Source organism: Arachis hypogaea, chromosome 12 (assembly GCF_003086295.3).
Source record: "Arachis hypogaea cultivar Tifrunner chromosome 12, arahy.Tifrunner.gnm2.J5K5, whole genome shotgun sequence".
Taxonomy (NCBI): domain Eukaryota; kingdom Viridiplantae; phylum Streptophyta; class Magnoliopsida; order Fabales; family Fabaceae; genus Arachis; species Arachis hypogaea.
In genome coordinates this window covers 117,249,143-117,273,371 of record NC_092047.1, presented here as the reverse complement: position 1 = coordinate 117,273,371, position 24,229 = coordinate 117,249,143, and the positions used below count along the sequence as shown (strand labels likewise).

Sequence of the window (24,229 nt, the reverse complement as noted above, 5' to 3'; positions counted from 1 at the left end):
CATACTTATTAAAATAACTAATGTTTTTATAATATCATAATATTTAAAATATTAACATTATTAAGTAATTTAGTTATATATAAAAAATATAATATAACGATTCTAAATAATTATTAATATTCACATAAAAACATGATCTAGTATTAATTCTTAAGAACTAGGGATTATTGGGAAGGACAAACTCCTGCAATTTTATCATCAATTCTATTAGAGTATATACTTTTTTTTTTTTTATTGTATCATCATTTACCAATTAAAAACAATATCAGTTTTTCAAAGTAAATATATAAGAATATAAGAATCATAATAAAGCCATTATGTAAATTTGGAGACATGCTACTGGCGAATATTATTATTGTAAAGTTAATTTTTCGAGGGCCCCATAATTTACATAAGTTATCCTAAATTCCTAATAAAATAAATTAGTTAATATCTAATTTTTTTTTAAATTTTTTATTGGGTTTTTTAATTAATAGATTGTTGTATATATAAAATAAAATTTAAACTACCCACATTTACTTAGCTTGACCTACCAAAATTGGTTTAGTGATGTCGGTTCAGATGTAAATGAATTGTTATTTGAATACTTCTTTAGAGAAATAAAACAAGTACTTGTTAACATAATTACACAAAGAGTAAATTATCAATTATGACCCCGAATTTATAAAACGCTGACAATAATAACCCTAATATTTATTAACGACAATTACACTCCTTAAAATTTTAAAAACGTAACAAATCTACCCAACTGTTAAGAGAGTCCTCCTCCGTTAAACGGAATTTGGTGATGTGGCAGACGAAAATTCTTTTAAAGCCATCTGTCCCGTTTCATGTTTAGGCCTAATTGACGAAACCCTAATCAAAACCCCTCATCATCCTGCTGTTATCATCATAGCCCTGTTGTTGTTGATGATGAGGAAACGAAATTGCCACGGCCTCGGGTTTCAGCTTCAAAGAGCTGTCGCAATTCTTGTTTGGAACGGTTTTGGATTTCGGCAAGAAGCGTTGAACTATCTCTTCCAACAGGCCAAAGTCTGAAGACTCTCTAGGGAACAACTCCAATAACGACTGATCTTCTTCCTCAACACCTTCAGCAATAACCTCCGTCGTGCCGTTGTTGGAACCACCACCGCAACAGTTACCGTTGAAGCAGCAAGCCGAACCACCTTCCTTGATGCAATACTGATAAGGACTATTATTAGCACCACTGGAACCAACACCACCAGTAGCAGCAGAAGAAGAAGAAACCAAACATAGATTCGAATTCAGAAACTCGCGAAATAGAAGCATGTTCAGGGAATGATGAGAATTGTTAGTGATGTTTCGGTGCTGCTGCTGAGTCGATAATGGAGCAGTTACGCCATGGCGGCCGCTCTGAACTAACTTGCTGACGTGGCACTGCTGCTTCGGGAAGTTGAACGCTTGGAACAGTTCAGAGTGACGAAAATTATGATGGTGATGGTGTGGATGAGGATGAGGAGGAGAATCAGGGTACACGAAGTTCATCCTCGCCTTCGCGCCTCGCATCGCTCTGGCGGCACAGTCGTAGGCGCAAGCAGCTTCCTCCGCCGTGTCGAACGTCCCCAGCCACCGCCGCTCCTTCGACTGCGGGTCCCTTATCTCCGCCGCATAACGCCCCCACGACCTCCGCCTGACGCCGCGGTACCTCATTGGTCCCGCGGCAGAGCCGCCGCCGCCGCCACCGGCATCCTTGGCCATCCTCTTCTTGTTGGTTTTCTTCTGGTGGTCGGCGATGGTTGTGTCTTGTATCGGGTCGGTTTCTTGGATCGGAGGCATGCCACCTAAACCCTAAACGCTTCTTCCATTGTTGGGACAGATGGCTTTAAAAGGATGCCACCTTGGATTTCCGTCTGCCACATCACCAAGTTCCGTTTAACGGAGAAGGACTCTCTTAACGGTTGGGTAGATTTGTTACGTTTTTAAAATTTTAAGGGGTGTAATTGTTGTTAACAAATATTAGGGTTATTATTGTCAGCGTTTTACAAATTCGGGGTCATAATTGGTAATTTACTCTTACACAAAATATGACACATGAGGAATCTCCTCTCTCAAACAACACAATTATTTAATGTTGTATTTTTTATCCGCTCACCCTTAATATAAGAAGGAGAAGAAGCAGCAGCTTCCTCAAACGACTAATGTTTAGATACTGAATAAATTTTAGTGTATCACTTAATTATTGAATTTTATGATACACTGAAATTTGGTTAATATCTACAAAAATTTCCGCCCGTCCTCAAACAACACAATTATTTAACGTTGTATTTGTCGTCCGCTCAACCTTAAGTCCAGAATCTACTGCATTACTTTTGATTGTTGTGTTCATTAAATCATTGTGTGCATGTGCGCTCATCCCCTTTCGAAGGTCTGTCTTTAGTAAGCTCAAGTGTTTTGAACTTTTGTGACAAGCACAAAAAATAATTTATAAATATAACTCAAATAGAGTTTAATAATAATTATTAAATTTTTATTTTTACCACAAATATTTTTAAATTTCATTTAAGCAACCCTAAATTTGCTACCTTCACTCAGTGACTAAACCCACTAACACACCCTCTACTCTCGTTCTCTTCCCTTTTTCTAGAACCCACTGTCATCAACAACAATCCCTACCCACCGCCATCAGCCTCTCTTTCTCTTCCCTTTTCACAAAATGCAAGTCTACTGCCAGTTTATTTGAGAATTCCCTTTTCAGCTTCAGAGTGCCGTCGTTCTTTCTGCCTTCATCGTGCACCGCGTCTTTCGGTCGTCCGTCCTCAGCGCCGTCTCCCCCTTCATCGCTACACTTTAAGAGTTTCAATGGAGCCTCAGCCTCAGGTATGAACTTGTTTCATTTAGCTCATTTTTTTATCCTTTTATGTTCTGCTGCATGAATCTGTTTCGTTGAAGTCATTCAATTGAGTTTTGTTCTTATTTCATTCAATTAGTGGTTTTGTTCAGTTTACTTGGTTGTTTAAAATTTGAGTTAGGGTTAAAAAATTTTGGTATTTATTTTTATGATTCTGATTTCAATTTCTGGGTTTATGTCTCTTTTCATAATGTTCTACTTTTTATTTGTTATTGTTGTTTGATTTCTAATCATAATTTCAATTTTTGGGTTTATGTTTCTACTCAAATTTGGTATTTGTTTTTATGATTCTGATCTCAATTTCTGGGTTTATGCTTCTATTCATGCTGTTCTATTTTTTATTTATTATTGTTGTTTGATTTTTGTTCATAATTTTAATTTCTGGGTTTATGTTTCTATTCAAATTTGGTATTTGTTCTATTTTTTATTTGTTATTGTTGTTTGATTTTTTTAGTGTGTTTGTAAATTCAGAAATTAGTATTGTGATTCTTTTTAAAAATTCAATAGTCATTGGTTAGTTTTGCTTATTTGATTATAAATTGTACCTAATTTATGCTATTTTTTTTGGGTAATTAACGTTAGTCATTATAAATTGCAGGAAGCATCAAGTCATATACTGATGAATCTGTTCAAGCGAAACCATTCCATCTTGGGTTGAATATACCAAGTTACTCTGCGAACGCATGATTCGGAACCATTCCTTCACTTATACTACAAATACAGCTGGAATATACCAACTTGGACTGCTGTTTATTACGATAGTAGTTTTCAATCAAGAAAGATGCTTGTGCTAAATTCCATCCGCTGTTGGAGGATATAATTTTGAACTATCTGATTTGTTTCTTTTTCTCTCATATGTAAGAAAATTTGTTGTTATATATAAATAGATAGATAGATACCTTTCTTTTTGTATTATTTCTGTTATGTGAAACTTGTTTCAAAGATCTTGCTGTTTCTGTTTGTTAAGTTTAATTCTGTACACACTCAAATCTCAACATTCCAACTTTATTGAGCATCATATTATGAAATTTTAACCTTTATCCACATTCAGGTAGTAGATAGTCTTCTAACTCATGCAAAGTGATTACCTTAAGAAATTGATCCGTTTTAATTTGTCAATCATAGAAACAATAATAAAGAATAAGAAGAAGAAATAGGTCAATGAAGATAACATGTATATGTGATTTATTATATCATGTGCATAATTCTTCAAGCTTTCAGTAAACTGAAAAATAATTTACATATGATCTATGACATTCTCTCTGAATATAAAACAGAAAAAAACACGAGGAAATTAAGTATGTCCCTATTTAGTCTAGGTCTATATGAAACATTACATTCATCGAGTAAAAGTGCCCTCAAAACAGCCTCACACAAACCACTATAATGGATAATCAAATGTGCACCATCTGAAACTTCATAGTAATTTATCCATTACATATTCCTTGAAACAAATCTCTGGATTTGAGAGGGCACAACCTTGACTTCATATCCCTGCCAAACGTGAACTTTACTTATGTTGTGACCGAATGGATTACTCAGCTTCAATGGATCAAACTCCCAGTTGCCAAATGCCACAATCCAATCACCCAAGTGTGTGTCAAAAATAACTTGTTCCCTTAACTTTTCCTATACACACGAACAACGAGGAGTTATTCCTCCATGACTAACCATTTGTATTTTGCTAAAAGTAAGTAAAAGAATGCATGTAATTCACCTTGGTAAGAATAGGAAAGCCGGAAATAATCTTTAAGATGACAATGTCTCTAGTGTTGAAGAAAGCCGGGTTTTTCTCAATGACAGAATTTGAAGGGAGCCAGTTTTGAGTGACCACCCAATGCAATAGTCTTGGAGAATATTTTGCAAGGCACACCTGCTAACTGCACAAACAAAATGGTGATATATCCACCACCTAGTGAGGTATTTTACAATGACAAAAATATATATTTTCATTTGCGTGAGCACAACAAAATATATACCCAATACATCTATTAGTTCCTAAACCTATATTTACATCAGCTAGCAGCACAACAAACATAAACTGAAATATTAAAGAATCCCTCACCCATAATTGGCATTGTCCACAACCATAGTTCATGAATCAACAAAAGCACCATCCTACAAGTTCAGCAAAAAGTAAAAAATGAATCTAATAAAAGCCAAATTTGATTAACTTAAAAGTTAAAATCACGATTTACACATAATGTTCTTACATCCTTCACTATAATCTTGTCTGGAAGTCCAATTCTTCGTAATAACCATTCCAACACATACAATGAGGAGTTTTCATAATTGCTTGTAACAGGTTGATCATCTGAAAAGCAAGAATATGCTGAAGTCATAATATACAGCATTAGAAGCATTTTTTGAAACTTCAGTCATCAGTTCCCATAATGCAGAAAGTATCTTGCAAAATCAACCAATCATTCAAATTTGCAGGTCAAGTGCAAAATTTCAAGACAAAGCAGTTCAATATCCGTTAAAATCACTCCAATAGATCAACTTTAACCATGCATTCCAATTCCATAATGCAAAAACCATTCAAGTACTCCAAGAGACAAAAAAAAGACGTAGAAAAATTTGCACACCTAATTCACAGCGAAGAACCAAACCTGAGAACACTGAGAAAGGAGCTTCCGCCATGCTGTCTTAGGTCCTGATTTCGATTTCACTGACAGCTTCTTCATTCGGCCCGCAGCAGCAGCCGCCGCAGCACTTGATTTTTCTCCATCCACCGCATCCTCACCTAAAATTAACAAAATTCAACACAAAACTCACTCCAAATTCTACCAAAGATTCATTATCCAATAGTCACATGCATGCAAAAGAACCATTCACTTCCCACGAAAGAAACCAAAAAGGTTGCAACTTTCTAACCTATGGACTGAGGGGTCACCAAATCATCCCCTTCTGTCGCCGGCACAGAAGGAGGCGTGGCCTTCAACGACAAAGTTTCTGGCAAAACATAATCGCAAGAATTTGGATGAAATCGAGAAATCGAGTAGCTTCATGGAGGCACCTGGTGCGGAAGAGGGAAGAGGAAGAAGCGGCTGTCTTCTATGACGGTGGTCTTCCATGACCGTGATGATAGGTTTTTTTTGGGAAGTTCTTTCACGAGCTGAAACGAGGGATAGCAAATTTAGATTTTATTGTTGGGACAAATTTAAAATATTAAAACTTGATGTCTTTTAGTATAAATTTTAATAAGTTATTTGTAAATTTTAATAAATTATTTATAGATTAAATATAAACCATTAGATTTACTATCAATCTAATCTAATGTTTTAAATTGTACGGTGCATTAGATAAACGCAAAGGAGTTGAGCTAATTTTAGACGAACCCAAAAAATCTCATTTCTAAGTTCTAACTTCTAAGTTCTAACAGCTCTGATAAGGAGAATAAGAAGGGTATGACCCACCAAACAGAGTTCCAACTCTCCAAGCATAAGAAAATAGAGAAAGTGAAAAAACATCATCACTAATAACTAATGTACCCTAGCTATAAGCCCTGTAACATTGAAGTTGGATGATCTGAAGACTATGCTTTGTATGAATACGTTTTGTACCATACAAAGCGTGTTTCTGAGCCCAACATGTAAATGATAAATTTACTAACTGCGAATTCAAAGACAAGTTGGTAAATTTGATTCATGGCGCGTCTTAAAATGTTGTATCATGTGCAGTAGAAGCTGTGATATGACAGGCTCGAAAATGAAATGGGAAAAAAAGCTAAACAAACACGACCGTGGGCAAAATGTTTTGTTTAGTTGAATACGTAAGAAGAAAAAGCATTGACACATGCATCCTCGTTGTGAGATGAATCATCATGCAGTAAACATATGATCATCTTTTCAGCTTAAGCACATAACGTCTCAAATAGGTAACTGGTTATCCATAATGATTACTCAATACATCTGCAATCAGTATAAGTAGCTGTCAATAATTCAGAACAAAACGTGATTTGCTGGCATGCCCCATTTTTTCCTTGCAACACATGTACATATATTGATATTGATGTATATCTCGTAACAGAAAAGTTTGAAAGCATCGATATCTTCTTGTCCCTACATTTGATAAAGCGATAACATCTTGAACTTCCATATTACATATATACTCACATTGCTAACAGCAGCATTTTCACTCTAAACCGCAGTACCTAATTAACAACAAATTATAAATACATGAACACTGATACTAAACTACAATTGGTGAAAGCCATCGTCATGAGAATTCAAAATGATGATCTGTCTCATCGAAGATCTCCTCCTACAAAACAAAAATTAATGTCAGCAACAGATTCCTACTAGATTTTGATTTGAGTAAATAAAGCTCGTCTTCGACTAGATGTCAAGAGTTTACCTGTAGTAGTTCTTCAATAACATCTTCCATCGTAATTACTCCAACAGCTTCTTCTTCTTCGGGGAGTTTTGGAAGTGGACTTCCATTATCTATCTCCAGAATATCCGAGTACATATTTTTTGTCCATTTTTTGCTCCGAGATCCCTTAATCGACTTGTTTGTATTTGGAAAGCTTTTCCACTTATGGAGTGGCATCTTGGGTTTCACCTTTTTCTCGTGTGGGGGTTTTTCACCATCAATATCCACCTTCACATCCTTCACTGACTCTATTTCACACACATGAGATACGTAGCAGTGTAGCATTCAGTTATTATGAGAGAAAGTTAACAAAATTTTGGCAAGGAAACATATTGATTACAAGTTACAGCCTGTTCTTACCATTGCCAGAGTTTTGGGAAGATGGTTGATTTGTCTTGTCACACCGTCTTACAACAACAGCCATGTGGCTATGGCCCTTCTGGAACTCATTCAATATATCATAGAGGGGCATACTTTCTGGAACCCTGTGAATGTAGGTAATTTCTGAATATCAATTTTCGGTTAAAGAATATGGAACCAATGTGCCTATCCCCATAAAACCTACAAGAAATATATAAGATACCTTGGAATCCTGCGTATGGTTACACTCTTCACAGATGCTTCCTCTTCTGGATCCATTGTCAATAAATTCTTGACCTAAAATTAAGCAGAAAATATTTAGAAAACAAAATGGAGACCGAAACAAGGCATTGCATACAGTTGACGCATCATTGGTGCTCAAGCAGACATAACACTGCCTCTAACTGCCACTTATGCCTATAAACGAATCGATAAAATTTTTGAGGCCTAACAAGGGGAAAACCTGCTATAGGACTATATGTTATCCGGTCAAATAGTTTGCCGAAGGAAGGCATTATCATCTAGAGCCTAAAGTAGAACTTTCACATATAGTTCCATTATCAGGAAGTAACTTAAAACTATGATGAAACTTATTCAAGAGTTTATAGAACTCAATATGACTCCAAGAATGTTAAATGGTAAAGGTGAATAATAACGAAGGAAAATCGGTACCAGTATAAGTCCAATAATATTTGTAGGCTGCTCATAATAGACCGGGACTCTGCTGTGCCCCCTCTCCAATATTAGGTTCATCAGCTCCCTGCTCAAATAATTGGTGTTAAATTAGATGAATAAAATATGTACTAAATTAAAAACTACACTATCTAAATTTTTAATACAACTTACCTATCAAGTTTGGAATTAATATCAATGGCAAATGTGTCAGATATAGGAGTCATCGCATCGCTAGCGGTCTTCTCACTGAGTTCAAGTGCCCCAGCAATGATTGTTGTTTCATCATGTGTTAGTTCCCCACCTTTTCCAGCCTAATGCAATCCAATAATGAACAGCAACAAAAACAAGTGGAAACATGAATATTTGGAGCAAAGGACTCCCACATAACCAGAAGAGTAAGTATATAAGATTGTCCCTATTAACAATCCAGGAAAATTAAATTAAATATAAGAAGGTAGATATATGTGCAGCATACATATGAAAGAACAGGATGAGTGCGGGATACCTACTTTGTGCAATTTTATAACAAATTGATAAAAAGACTATACAATAGAGATGGATGTCGTTATATTAATAAAAAACAACATATAGCTCTGATACAGACCTCATTACCATGCAAATTTACGAGTGTTTTTAACTCGGCTCTGCGGAAAAGGGCTTCATTTCGATGGCCCAGCAAAAAGTCCAACAACTGAAAAACCATATAAATGCACCAAAAAGCCAAGGATGAACAGAATATCGGTATGAGGACATAAAATTCAATTTGGCCCCTGCTTACAGAAATGAAGCATTCATATATAAATTCAAAGTTTGCTCAATTTATGTCACCTTGCTAATTGGAAAAGCAATTGGATAACAGATCCATACAAGCACACGGACAAAGGGAGCCACCGTTGCGCCAATCGCTAAACCATACCGAGAACAAACAGATTGGGGTATAATCTTCACACAAGTAAGACATATGTCAGAGCACTTTTACATGCAATGCAAAGCATATCAAGGCTAGCATATACATAATTTATAATCAACATTGAGCAGGATTCAGTGAAGAACAAAGATTGAAAATGTAGAAAGTCAGATTTACAAACGTTAACTCTATCTCATGATTGAAAATTAAAAAAAAAAAAAAGATTTGAATGATGAATAACTCGTGAGGAAGAGAAATTTACCACATCCTCCATAACTTTATTATAGTTCCTGAGCTACAAGGTGGAGGATGAAACAGTCTTTTTAAAACATGTCATGTGTGTGTATTTATTTAACACAAATAAAGGCATACATGAGTTTCTCACCTCACCAAACAGAAGAATTAACGTCACCGAAATCAGGATAGCACCCCATGCAGTAACAAGACTATCAAGAAAAATAGGAAGCGCCTGGAAAAACATATTAAAAAAAAAAATCAGAATCAATTTTGTCTTTAAAGTATTAAAACCATTCGGGAATATTTTGAGTTGTACCTCCATGGCTGCAGCATTGCAAATCAGCAAAGTACAGAGCAACAAATGTTGATTTTTGACAACCGGCAATATCTTCTCTGCAGTGACAACAAAAGGAATTCATAAAGTAAGAGAATATATAATTAACAAATCTGAACTAAACAACCCTCGCGTTTTCTTCCCCTATTTACAGCTCTAAAATAATGGATAATTCCAGAACTAAACTACAGATCACGAATTGCACTTAACTTGTTTCATCTTGTTCCCGGTTTATCCAACCAATTAGATGAACCATGAACCATCAGTGCTACATATAGCTAGCTATAATCAATCAATTTTTTACCGGGGAAGAATATGAATACGAATACCGATACATAACAAAAAGCTAAGTATGTAAATAGAAAAGCTAAGCAAGTTTAGTTTGCACGTAATCGTTGAAATCAGAGAGAGAGAGAGAGAGGTACCTGCGTGGATACGATCCTGAGGAGTGCCAGATTTGGCAAGGACCTCGAGATCGACGAGGCTGAGAGACATGAGGCCCAAGGTGAGGCCCGACATCAAGCCCGCGAACAAGACGAGCAGCACGATGACCGCTATGTTGATGAAGAACTTTGATTCGCAGCAGGTATACTCCACCGCCATTCTCTTGTGCTATTCCTATTATCGCTGTACGCTATTGGTAGTTTGGTTGGTTGTGTATTTCAATTAAGAGCAGCAGAGTACAGAGAGACAGTAGTAGTCAGAGAAAGCAGAGCAACCACCAGAGCTCCGCCACCTCCATTGTTGCTTCTCCCTCTCCGATCCACTTGTGGCTCTACTCGATTCCCATCATCCCCTATTTATTCATTCCTCCTTATATTCAACCTTTTTATTTATTGTTTTTTTTTTATTATGTCACGGTAACAGTATATTGCTTGTCGAAAAGTTAATTTTAGGTGAGAGTCGGTACTCCATTGCGGTGGAAATAATTTGCTTCCGTTGTCACAAAATATCAATTATATCGCAAAATTAAGTCCCTTAAATTAATTATTTGTATGTATGTATAATATTTTTTAAAAATATATATATGGAAAGATTAATCGTTGTTAAATTATTTAAAAACTGTAATAGCTCTTTTATTATTTTCCTTATAATAGTATAATTTCCTTTTTCACTTTTTGGCCATTTGAACATTGTCAAACCAATTTCTGTCGATTTGGTAATATTTTTCTTTCTTATTTTTCTAAAAAAAATTATTTTGATTGTTTTATTGTTATTTGTTCTGTAAGTAAATTTAATCTATTTTTTGTTTTTGTTTTTATGTATTTTTTTTTCTTCAACAAAAATTTGTGGAAATGATTTTTATTAGATTTGAATTAATTTAGTTGTATTTAGTTAGCTAATAATACCGATTATATTATTAGAATGGGGGGAAGAAGAGTGGAGGCGACAGTTGGGTAGTGACGTGTTGTTACAAAGACAGCGTTGCCAAATCTCCATTTCAGCGATCCTTTTACCGACCCACACGAACACCTTTTTGCTCAGAATCAACGGATAACCATGTGGCTATTTAGTATTTACACTAATAACAAATAATTAATGGACCCCCGTCTCCTCCTTGCTCCTATCACAAAATCACTAATTAATATGGTTATCATTATCATATTAACAACTAAGAGTTCAAGGTTTATGGCAGCTAAAACTCTTTTTAATAAGACATTTTAGCCTGATAGGCTTTCCAGAATATGACATCTGTTATGATTATGAATGTTTGTCTTGCTTATATCAGAAGTGGAGCACTGGAGCGTAACTAATTAATTTCTCTTGTGATGATAGATTATAAGATCTCTTGAGTGATACCTATTGCAAAAAGCTGCTTTTACTCTGCTTAGCTCCTAGCTTTAACTTTGATTAGTTAATCCAGCTTGTTTGTGCCTTTTGTTTATTTTATTGTATATGCTTAGTTATAATTTTTTTTAAATCTCGTTTTGATTATTCTAAATAATATGTCTTAGTACCAATATAAGTTAGGTAAGTTATATGTGGTATTATTATTTATTACCACTTTGAAAAAAAAAAATATAACTTATCACTTGGAATATTAATCTACAATAATGTTTATGTGTACAAATCTTTTTATAACTAAGTCCAATTAAAATAATGCAGAGTCCAAAAAAAAAATGCGTGCATATATTATTCTTCTTTTTTCTCGTATTTTCTGCATACACAAATTTTTGTTTAAATTTTTGTTAGATAACACAAAAATTTATTAGTATAATACACAAATTTTTAAAGTATGATATTCAAAATTTTACACATAACACAAATTTATCGATGTAGCGTACAAATTTTCATTTATATCACACATATTTTTGCACATAGCACACAAATCTTTACATATAGTACAAATTTTTGCTGCGAATATATTTTGTTAGTTAGGTTAGTCAATGTTCTGTAGTCTTCTAAAAATTTATATCTTACACATTAAACATTTTATGCTATGCAATAAGATTTTTGTGTTATTCATAAAAATTTATGTATTGTGTATATTTCATTGGTTGAGTGTTAATATTTTAGGCATGTAATTCTTAAAAATATTTTGTGTTGTATACTAAAATCGATACGCTGTATACCAAAATTTATGTTATATGCATCAAAATTTCTATATCTTAATTTTCTGAACACTTGTGAAAAAAAATAAAAAGATGATGATCATTAAAAAAAATGGCACACTTTATTTTTTATACAAGTTAATTAAATTTTATTACTCAAAAAAATTAAACACCTAGTATTTTTGATTAATCTATACTCAACTATGCTTTTTTTTTTTTGGTGAATATACTCAACTATGCTTTCTTTGTTGTTATCGATATTTAATAAGATTTTCTTATTATCGAAAGTATTGAAATTTTATGAATTAGTTCGGTTGAAGAATTAACAACCTAATATGATATAAATGTCTTTATAAATAACTTAAATGTATAATTGTATTCATAAATTTTTAATCCTAATTATGATATCTGTTATATATAACCAAATCTAAAGACAAATTTGAGAAAGAGAGTAGAATAAAAATCAAATGTAAATCATCTGAAATTTAAATTTAAAGAACATATACATGAGATAATTATTAATTTTAAGGTTACTTGTTCGAATAATGTATGTAGAGTGTACATATTTAAAATAAAATAAAATGTATGAATAATGTATGAATGTTCTTAGCAAAATAAAATAAAATGTAAATGTGTGAAGTGATGCAAGGAAGACAGAAAATTAAGTAGTGCTACTCTACTTTATATTACACACGGGGAACGAATTAGGTAAAGTTAGCAAGCACAATGTATCCAATATTATTCTATTATACTGCAAAACACAAGTTTTCAGGTAAAAAAACGTCATGGTTTTTGTCTTTTAAAAGAATATCATCGTGATTTGATTTTGGCATTTTAGAGCCTAATCAAGAAAGAATAGCTCCTTTGATTAAACAAAGTAATGATGTTTGGGAATAGGCAATACAATATATATTCGATGTATTGTTATCAACGATTTTGTATGGTGGTAGTATTGATGCTCGTGGCATCTATTCCGATCCTTTCAATTACAACGTCACTATATAAAGTTAATGTATATAAGTAAAAATATTTTATATACTAAAAATTAATTATTAAGTCAATTAATATATATATATTTCCTAATTAAATTTTTATAATAAAATAATCAAATTTATAATAACTGAATAATTAAACTTATTTATAATTAGTGTAGTATAATGAAAAATAGAAAAAAAAGACAAATAGGTCCCTAACCTTTTGTCCCGCGGACATTTTCGTTCCTGACCATTAAAAAATACTTTTAAGTCATTGACCTTCACAAAACTTGGACAGACCAGTCCCTGACGGAGGCATTTGAACGGATCAGTCCCTGACGGAGGCATTTAGATGGAGGGACTGATCTGTCCAAATTTTGTGAAAGTCAAGAACTTAAAAGTATTTTTCAATAGTCAGGGACGAAAATGTCCGCGCGACAAAAGGTTAGGGACCTATTTGTCCTTTTCTCTAAAAAATATTTATGAAAGATAAAAAATTATTTCATATGTAAGTAGTATGATTTATATTTATATGTTGAGATAATATTTAATTTGGTCTCTCAATTTATTTGTGAGTTTTAATTTAATTCTTAAAATTTAATTGTCTTTGTGTAGTTCTCAAATTTTACAAATGTGATTCATATCAATTCTTGAAATAATTTTTAACACACAAATATTAATAGAACGCTGATATAGATAGCTAATATAGTGTCACGTTAAATTCTGACGTTATTTTTGTTTTGGTATTCAAATAACCTAAAAAATATCAAAAGTGGTATTTATTGAATTTTTTCTTTCAAAACAAATTATCTGACGTCATTTTTGAATTATTTGAAGGTCAAAATCAAAATAATATCGTTTTACAAATTCTAGTGTAATATTTAATTATCTATATCACTGTTATATTAATATTTTTGTATCAAAAATGGTCTTAAATTAATATAAGTCACGCTTACAAAATTTAAAAATAAAAAAATAATTAAAATTTAAAAAATTAAATTAAATTTTTGTATAAATTCAGAAATCAAATTCAGTATTACCTCTTGTATGTTACACTATATGGAGCACATAAAAAATTTAAAACGGCTCTTGGACACATTTCACACGTATAGCTAGAAATGAATAGTCGTGGTATTTAATTTGACATGGCCGGGGAGCCCTTCAATCCTTCAAGAGTCATTTAAGCACAGAGGCTTGTTTCTAGAATTATCGTCTGCAACTTATAATCAATAAACATTTATTTTATCTCTTCATAATTTCATTAGTAACATTATTATACAAATGGTACCGATTTAAGTTTGAAAAAGCGTGAAAATTCTTTGACCACTTGAGTGGTCGACGAGATAAAACAACGAGATACAAATCAGTGTAAAGAGGTTATAAAAGACGATCATGATAACTCGAAAATAATATTGAGAAAAAGAGGTAGTTAGTTGGATTTTTTACTGTCATTTGGACAATCTGGCTCGAAAGGAATGATCGAGTCTTCAATAATCATGGCTCAGGAGTTGTGGAAATAATCAACAAGTCCTTCATGTTCTCTAACGAGTGGCTTGGTAGTGCCCCCTTTGGTTGTTGATGACAAAAGCAAAGCTGCCAAGGATGATATCACTTGGGGTTGTTAGTCATGTTTTGTACTTAATTTTTACATATGGCCTAGACTCTAATTGCTCCACTGTACTGTGTTGAGCACGCTTTAATTCAAAAAAAAATATATATATTGCCAACGACTCACAAAGTCGGAAAGTCCGAAAAAAAAACAAAATGCATCGCAAAAATGACCTAAGTTATGAAAACAATTCGATAAGCAAAATTGAATATGTAAAGTCAAAATAATGAAACACAAAAGAGATACGAATACTCCTCAAAGATAGAAGCGAAGGTTTTTTTGAAATAATTTGGCAAAAAATTTTGACGATAGTGAAATTGTCTAACAATCCATATGATGAAAAGCTTTCTTTACAAACTCGGAAAATCAGAAAAGGTTTTTCACAAAAAGCTTTCAGAAAAACATCAAAAACACCCGCAAAGCATATATAATAAAAATATTTTGTTAAGGCCCTTATCCAAAAAGGACCAGCAAAACAAATAGTTGTTGTTAATGACCCTATTAAGGGTCAAGAGTCAGGAACCACCACATGAAACAAACATATAAAAATAAATTGTTCAAAAAGGATCCACAAGCCAAGCCCTAGTAGTTGGAAATCATTGGAAACCGAGAAGAGGATTGGAATCATCAGCAGGGAGTGGAAATCGGGTCTGCTGTAGGAGTCGGAAGGGTCTGAGGGGTCTCTTCGGCGGCAGAAGTCGGAGCTTCAGAAGAGCTCAACATGAATCCTTCCTATTGCTCCATCTCATGAGGAGGAGACTCAACAATACGCTGTCCACGAGTCTTCAGTTCAGAATCGGTTTCATGACGAGGAGGAGAGACAATTGTCCCATCAATGACGACTTTGTCGGGATGGAGAGGTGAAAGGTCCAAGTCAGGAGCAATAACTCCGACTTGTTTTTTGAACACCCTAAAAGCCTCTTCCGAGCTTTCAACAATAGAATCCTCCAGGTCCTGATAAGCCTCCCGATTCAACTCCAGCTGCTTCTGCAGATCAATATTCTCAAAAATAAGTCTAACATAATTTTGCTCCGCCTTTTCATTCAACCCCTCAGCCAGTGCACATTGAGCCATAAGCTTTTTCTCCCTATCCTGGAATCGAGTGAGCTCCTTCTTCAGCCAGAAATTCTCCTCCTGCAACCTCTTCTCCTCTTCCTGATACAGGACAATCCTCCCCTGAAGGTCCTCTATGAATTTTTGAAAAGAACTCAAGGGAGTTTTGTCGAGTATGTAAAGAAGGGCAGTATAAACCCCAGCCATCTGAATTCCCTCTCGTGCAAGAATTTGAAGATGGTTTTGCAAGAAAGCATCATCCATGGAAATTTGGCTAAAAGGAAGGATGTGCTTCCTTGAAAACTTCGGACTATCGAAGTTAGCTTCCCCAGCAGTGGAAGAACCAGTCTCCGAGGTCTTCCGCTTCTTCTTTTCAGGCTCGGCGAAGAGCTGAACGGGTGGGGCAGGAGTAGGAGGAGGAAGAGAAGAAGTATGAATAGGGTTTACCAGAATAGGACGAGAGGAGGAGGTCCCCAAATCTGAATCTGGGAGAGGAGGAGTGGCAGAAGCTCCGACCTTTGTAGCATCAGCTCAGGCGCGAGCCTTCCTCTTTGCCTCTTGCACCTTTTGATAAGCAGCATTGATCCACTCTTCACCATTTCTGGAAGGAAGACCAAAACCAATTAGTATACAGGTTAGATAAATACTAGTCGGAAGATATCACAAAAGCAGCCACAAAGAAACAAAGGCTACCTAACTCGGTTTGGACGAAACTTGGAGGGCCAATGAGAAATTTCTTAGTATCCAGATTTGGAGCTCTCCCCCAGGCCTCCCAAAAAAACCCAACAACAACCTCCTCTACCTCATTCAAGTCATCTAAGCTATACTTATCAACAGGGGAAGCCTCCGACCAATACAGAGAAAATCGGGGCTCGTTATTCTCATTAAGAAAAAGGGATGATGACCCTCTATAGCCTGGACCTTGAAGAAAAAGTTTTTAAAGTCATGAAAGAACTCATCAAAAATGAAAAGTATCTTCCGACCCTGAATAGCCCGAAAAGATACCAATTGCTGTGTGTTTTGTTGCTAAAAGATCGGGTAAGGTGGAAGAGATAGAAAATTATTTTTAAAGAAGTCAGAAGGTCAAGCTCTTGGTTGACGAGCTGGTAAATCTTCAGAAAATTCCAGGAATTAGGGTGAAGTTGGGTAGGAGCAACTCGGCAGTGGGACAAAACTTCCATTTCAAAATCAGAAAAAGGAAGGGAAACCCCTAAACGGGTGAAAAGGCAGTCGTACATGAAGAAAAAATGAGAATCAGAATCAGCAATCCTCCCACAGCAAACCCGATCTTCAGGATCCGGGGCCACTGATTCATACTTAGGCTCATCAACCTCAAGACTACAAATCTATGATGGGTACAAAGCTCGGTTATGAAGTCAGTATCTACTAGAGGTTTCTCAATAAGTACGGAATCATCTACCCATCTCAAGAGGGTCTCAGGGATACGGAAAGACATTTTTTTAGCAATAAGGGAGTGTATATAAAAGCAATAAAACCTAAAAAAAATAAAATCATAAAAAAAACAGGGCCCCAAAAAATAAGACAGTTTCTTCCAAGGCAAACAAGGAAACAATCACTAAGCGACAGAAGAAGCGATTTTTGTAAAATAAACATGCAAAAATTCTTAAAAAGGGCATAAAACTTCCCTCAAATACGCAAGTGCACCAAGCATAAATAAAGAAAGCACTACACAAATGACAAGGGAAGATAAAAAAGAACCAACCTTTTTTGAAGAATCGAAGAGAAGTAGTCACGGCGAAAGAAAGCGACGAAGCACCCGAGAACGAAAGACTAAAGGTAGTTTTTGAGTGAAAAAGCGAAAGAGTAGGGAAAGAAACTTTGAAGAGAAGACGAAAGAAAACAAAGAAAGAAGAGGGAAAAGTATTTATAACAGACCAGGGGTATAATAGTAAAACGATGTAGTCATTAAAGAAACGCGCCGTTACCAATGTAACTGCCCTCACGTATAAATGCAAAATCCCAAACGGACGTGACGTTTGATTAGACATGACGCTTGAGAAATTCAAAATCACGTCGATTTTAAACTAAAATCACGTCGTTTTCCGACTTGAATGGAACCAAGCTTAATTAATACTCGAATCCAACTCATAACTAAGAGATCGGACTCGAATAGGGGCACTGTTCATGCCCTGGCCCAATACCATGGTCCAAGCCCAAGTAAGCCAAAAAGATCCAATCTAAAGGTTGGCCTTTACCACCTACCCAACCTCCTCAAAGAGGTCGGATTCAGCTGGCAGATAACGCTTATTCAAATAAGTAACTGCCCCCTAAAATCTCTCCTCCACTTCTAGAAGAGATATCTCAACAACCCTAAGATAAAGGGACGGTTATCCACCTTCAAAAGTGGAACTACTCCAACGGTGGTTATTGGATCATCACCTATAAATACACTAACACACTCAGGTAAACCTAAGTTCCAATACTCTCTAAACCTGCTTACTCCATTACTAATTTAGGCATCAGAGTGTCTTTACAGGTACCACTCCACATTCTGTCAAATACTCACAATTTGGACAGCGGTACCCAGACACAAACCAAGTCGAAAATCACCTCCTTCTAACGTTCGGGCCTTTCATCTAAGTCCAATCCATCTATTTCAGGTTACCTACGTAACACTTATGTATTCAAACAATTTATCCAGTTGGCTATATGATTAAAAATAATATATTTCTTTATTTATTTAAATATAGAGTTCAAAATTTTTAACTATTTTCTGATTATTATCTCTATACAAGACACTCCGGCTATTGTTAATTTTGTTAATGTTGATATAAGATTTTTTTGAGTGAGTTTATAAAAAATTATTTAAAAGAATATATATTTTTAAATTTTTTAATTATAATATTTTTTATTTATTAACTATATTTAAGTATAATAATATAAAAATATTTTTATTTATTATGTTAAAATATATTTTAGTTAAAAAATATTTTAAAAATATAAATTGTAATTTTAAAAAAATATTTTAATTTAATTGTTAAAAATTTACTAAATATACTAAAAAATAAAGAGTAAAATTTCAATCCAACCCTTAATCATTTTACTAACCTCATTCCGTCCTCTATCGATTGAAAAATGAGATTGTTCCTAAGGACTAACTTTGTCAGATCTTCTACCTCCTTTGTTAATATTTTCGTTTAGAACTAAGGAATTTTGTTAACGTGTAACGTTAATCCATTATTTAAAGGGACAAAGTTAGCACTACGCTATCATTTTGGAAATCCTAAAATGTTTAATTTTTCTTCTTTTTTTTGTTGTTCATGCATTTAAAACTTTAAATAGAAAGATGAGCTGCATAGAGCAATCTTCAACTTCTAATTGCATTCATAGAAGACTGTCGAAAGGTTGATGAGATGACATGAGAGCAAGTAAAGTTAGTAGGTTAATTATATTAGTTATTTGTAATAAGGGAATACAAGTCTCATATTACTTAGAATGGTGAACTTTGTGTTATCTATTAGTCCCACATTGCTTAAATCACGAAGGTTTTTCCTTTTTTCATTAGTATAAATAACTCATGTATTATTCTTTTATGAAATAAAGTTGATTTGAATATAAAATAAGATGTGTGTTTATTTTTCTCTAAATTTTTTTAGAGTAAGAGGTGCATCCTTAAGTGGGTTCATGACTATTTTCACCAAGAATTTGGATCTTTTAAATTTTGAATTTTTATTTTAGAGGATAAAGTGTGATCTATCACCCTTAAATGATTTTTCTCTCATATTTTCTTTTAATCCCACCTTTGAAATAAATAGTGAGAGATCATACTTTATCCTCTAAAGTGAAAATTCAAAATTTAGAGGATCCAAATCCTTTCACCAGGATTGCTAACCTCGCTAAGATTGATTGTGACCTCTTACTTTCAAAGAGTTTAGAGGAAAACAAACACATAACTTATTTCATATTCAAATCAACTTCATATTATAAACAAATGGTATATAAGTTATTTATGCTAGTGAAAAAAGAAAAAACCTTTAACTTAAGTAATATGGGACTAATAAATAAGATAAAATTTACTATCCTAAATAATATGAGACTTATATTCTCTTATTACAAATAACTAATATAATTAACCTATTAACTTTATTTGCTCTCACGTGATGAGATGTGATCAAAGTAGGACTAAGAATAACGAAACAAGAGGATATACAACTTACTAGTATAAGACTGCATAACGCTTACAATTGTAACTTAGGTGTTTTCGAACTTTTTTTTTTTATTGTTCTCAATCCCTTGATAAATCTCGTTAACCTTAATTTTTTAGGAACGGCAATTAGAAGTTAAAGATTGCTCTACATAATTTATCTTTGAAAAAATAATAAATAAGTTCCTGACTTTTTGTCTCGTAGACATTTTCGGCCCTTACTATTGAAAAATATTTTTAAGTTTCTGACCTTCACAAAATTTGGACGGATCAGTCCCTCCGTTCAAATGCCTCCGTCAAAGACTGATTCGTCTAAATGCCTTCGTCAAGGACTGATATGTCCAAGTTTTGTGAAGATTAGAGACTTAAAAGTATTTTTCAATGGTCAAAGATAAAAATATCCGCAGGACAAAAGGTCAGAGACCTATTTGTCCTTTTCTCTTTATCTTTCTATTTAAGGTTTTAAATGTATAAACAAGGAAAGCAAAAAAAAAAAAAAAAACATTTTAAGCTTTCTAAAATGATAATATTATATCGATTAGACATGGGACGTTTTATATTTTTATTTTTTTAAATAATTGCTTGACATGTATTGAATTAAGTTATATATAAATAAATTCTGTTAGCTCTAAATAAAAATATTAACTAAAGAAATAGAAAATTCGACAAAATTAGTACTTTTCAAACGACGAAGGATGGAATAAGAGTTAGTAAAATTGTCAGGTTTAGATTGAGGTTTAACTAAAGGCTACCATTCAAATAAAGATTCCAAAAACAACTTTATGGTAAAGATGCTTACATGACAAAATCTAAACCATATATTTTAAAGCCACACTTTTTACTTAAAATCATAACTTTTCACAAAAAAAAGCGTCACCTAATAGAAAAAAGTAAATTAGAAGACTTAAGAGAAGAAATAATTAAATTATCAAAATTAATAGATCAAAAACTAAAAATTTTAACTAATGTTAACTGTAATGACACCGAATTCTTAAAATCAATACAAAATGATTTTTCTCAAAATCTTTATTTTACTATAAGTTTTATTGAAGGACTTCAAAAACCTGAAAAAACTTATATTTCACACGGAATTTCTAAAAAATGTTACCATGGAAATGATTCCCCACATCTTTATCATACTTTTAACCCACAATTAAATTCTATAGTAGATATGCTTGAAGAAATATTAGTATCCATAAAATTTCAAAGAAATAAGGAAAAAGAGAATCCCAAAGAAGAAAAATTTCAAAATATAATCAACATAACAGAATTAAAAGTAAAACCACCATTGAAATTATGAATATTGAAGAAAAATTAGAAGAAGTTACAATGCTTTTTAAACAATTAAAAATGGCTCAAGAAAATAATATTATAGAACAGGGATTTCAAATAGAAGAAGAATTAGTAAATTCTGAAAATATAGAAAATGAAGAACACATCCTAGATTATTCAAGTGACGAAGAACCAGCAATTCCAATACAAGTAAAAAATGAAGCTGGAACATCTAAGGATAGTCAATCTCAATTTAAATGGGAAACAGGTTTTGATAATTATGCTTTTAAAAAAGGGTTTATAAATAAAGATTCAAAGTATACAAAAATACCATCAAAATACGTTCCTAAAATCCAGGAAATAGAAGGAGAAAGAGTGCTCGATTTAGACTGTAAAAAGAATGAAAAAGAAATTTTCGAGAACTGGTTGAATTCCTTCTTATTAGAAGCCTTTACTAATCCAAAACTTAGTGAATTGTCTGGAAGAGATATTTGGAATTACATAGGGTTTCATACTAAAGGAACTGTAAGAGATTATATGACATCAATAGAAAACCAAATAATAGAAGAATTAGCAACAAAAACAACAGCTTATGATAAGATATTACATATAATGATGATTCTATATAAAGAATTTTTTGGAAAAAATATTATAGATCATAGACAAGAAGTCTATAATAAAGAATATCAAGAAGCAAAAAACTATTTAGCTAATATTCATATATATGATTTATGTAATGTGAAGTCTTATATGTGTGAATATAGAATTTTTTTTTGAAAGGAAGAGCTCAACACAACAAGTGGAGCATAGGAATAAACCAAAACTACAATTATAAAAGAGTACTCTAAAAACGATTAAATGATACCTCCTGTCATCTTCGGCATTGCCATCAACAACAGAAAGGATCAACACCTATCCATTCCTTATAGTTCATGGATGACTGGTAGATGATATCGTCAACCCCTTTTCCTGCATTCTGAAAAATCCGCCTATTCCTTTCCAACCAGACATTCCAGATAATGGTACAGAAACATATCATCCACCTCTTTCGCTCCTGTTTACTAGTTGAAAACTCAGTCCAGCTCTGGAAGTGCTCCTTTAGCGTTCCCGGGCAGGACCATTGCCTTCCAACAAATGACAGCCATGCACACCATACCTGCCAAGAAAATCGACAACCAAGAAACAAGTGATATCCAGATTCAACACTATCATTGCACAACACACAGACAACATCTTCCTGGTTAACCACTCCCAGTCGACTCAGCCTCTCTTTCGTATTGACCCTCCCAGTCAAGACAAACCATATGAACAATTCAACTCTAGGTGGGACTAACCCCTTCCAAACTGTCCTAGTAAAGCTGTAGCTCGCCATATCCTCTGGAAGCATTTCCACCTGCATAGTCTGCACAAAAGAGTTAGTAGAAAATACACCCTGTTTATCAAATTTCCACACAACTTTATCCTCTCTCCCATATACTAGATTGACCAGTCTTAGTGTTTCATGCAACTGGTTCACTAAATCCAACTCCCATTGGAATAGCTCTCGCCTCCATTGGAAGTTCCATCTCCACTCTAGCCCGTCCCAGAACCCACAATCCCCTATGACGGATCCTCTTTGGTTTGAAACTGAGAAGAGCCTTGGAAAAAGATCTTTCAGGGTCCCCTCACGCAGCCATACATCCTCCCAGAATCGAGTTCTCCTCCCATCGCCAATCTCCATAGCCATTCCATTGATCATTTTCTGTTTTAGGCGTTGATCCTTGAACTGCAGCTGGCATATATCCTTCCATGCCCCCCCCCGGGTAGGCAGGGCCTGGAATGATAGCATCACATTGGGGGTGAGGTTGTTGCAAGAGCATACCACCTTCTTCCATAAGGGGCAATCCTCCTTTGAAAACCGCCACCACCACTTAAAGAGAAGGGCTGTGTTGCGCACCATGGCATCTCCGACACCTAGCCCCCCTAACTTTTTAGGGGTCTGCACCACTTCCCATCTAACCATTGCCATACCAAGTCTACCATCCTCCTTACTCCATAGGAACCTTCTCTGTAAGGAAATTAATTTTTCTGCAACAGCTTTTGGCATTTTATACAGACTCAAATAGTAGACTGGCAGGCTGTTCAAAACAGATTTAATCAGTACCAGCTTGCCAGCTTTATTTAGAACCTTGGCCTTCCAAATGCTCAGCTTCTGCTCCACTTTTTCTATAATGGGCTTCCACGTCTTCACCAACTTCGGGTTCGCACCTAGCTGGATCCCCAAGTATTTTACCGGAAGGGAGGACACCTTACATCCCAGCACTCTAGACATGCTTTGTATCCACTGAACATCACAATTAACAGGAATCAGGCTAGACTTATCAAAATTAATAGTCAGCCCTGACATGAGCTCAAAGCAACGCAGGATCCTCCTGTAATTCTTTATGGTTTCTTCCTCCGGGGGGCAGAACAGAACAGTATCATCCGCAAACTGAAGATGTGTCAACTCGACGTGATCTCTACCCACCAGTAACGGCGAAAGTCGCCCATTTCTCACCGCCTCCCTGAACATCCTGTGCAGAACATCAGCAACCAGAACAAATAGGAATGGAGACAATGGATCCCCCTGTCGCAAACCTCTTTCCATCTTGAATGGCTTTGAAGGCGATCCGTTTATCAATACTGACATAGAGCTCGTACTTATGCATTCCATAATCCAACTCCTCCATCTTTGTCTAAACCCCATCTTTTGCAGCACGAGATCCACAAAGCTCCACCTGACTTTATCATATGCTTTCTGAAAATCTAGCTTTATTATTACCCCTTCCTTCTTCGTCGCTTTCATCCATTGAACAGTTTCGCAAGC

The 24,229-nt window shown here is 34.4% G+C and overlaps 2 protein-coding genes, 1 long non-coding RNA gene and 1 pseudogene across 3 annotated transcripts; all 4 read right to left on the bottom strand.

The window, feature by feature from the left end:
• Positions 1-556: 556 nt before the first annotated feature.
• On the bottom strand, positions 557-2,238 carry LOC112728662 (uncharacterized). The gene has a single exon (XM_025778893.3). The coding sequence runs from the start codon at positions 1,795-1,797 to the stop codon at positions 856-858; it is 942 nt and encodes a 313-aa protein (XP_025634678.1). The 5' UTR covers positions 1,798-2,238; the 3' UTR covers positions 557-855.
• A 1,793-nt stretch (positions 2,239-4,031) lies between these two features.
• Positions 4,032-4,822, bottom strand: LOC140173051 (uncharacterized; annotated as a pseudogene).
• A 19-nt stretch (positions 4,823-4,841) lies between these two features.
• LOC112730691 (uncharacterized) lies at positions 4,842-6,028 on the bottom strand. Its single transcript, XR_011868965.1, has 4 exons — positions 5,747-6,028; positions 5,482-5,615; positions 5,083-5,183; positions 4,842-4,987 (listed from the first exon to the last, which is right to left on the bottom strand). It is a non-coding gene; the product is annotated as an uncharacterized lncRNA (long non-coding RNA).
• A 587-nt stretch (positions 6,029-6,615) lies between these two features.
• Positions 6,616-10,691, bottom strand: LOC112728661 (DUF21 domain-containing protein At2g14520). Its single transcript, XM_025778892.3, has 11 exons — positions 10,185-10,691; positions 9,742-9,818; positions 9,574-9,657; positions 9,110-9,223; positions 8,886-8,972; positions 8,453-8,592; positions 8,279-8,366; positions 7,830-7,903; positions 7,607-7,731; positions 7,229-7,494; positions 6,616-7,135 (listed from the first exon to the last, which is right to left on the bottom strand). Exons 1-11 carry the CDS (start codon positions 10,360-10,362, stop codon positions 7,091-7,093), a joined length of 1,278 nt encoding a protein of 425 aa, XP_025634677.1. The 5' UTR covers positions 10,363-10,691; the 3' UTR covers positions 6,616-7,090.
• Positions 10,692-24,229: the final 13,538 nt, after the last annotated feature.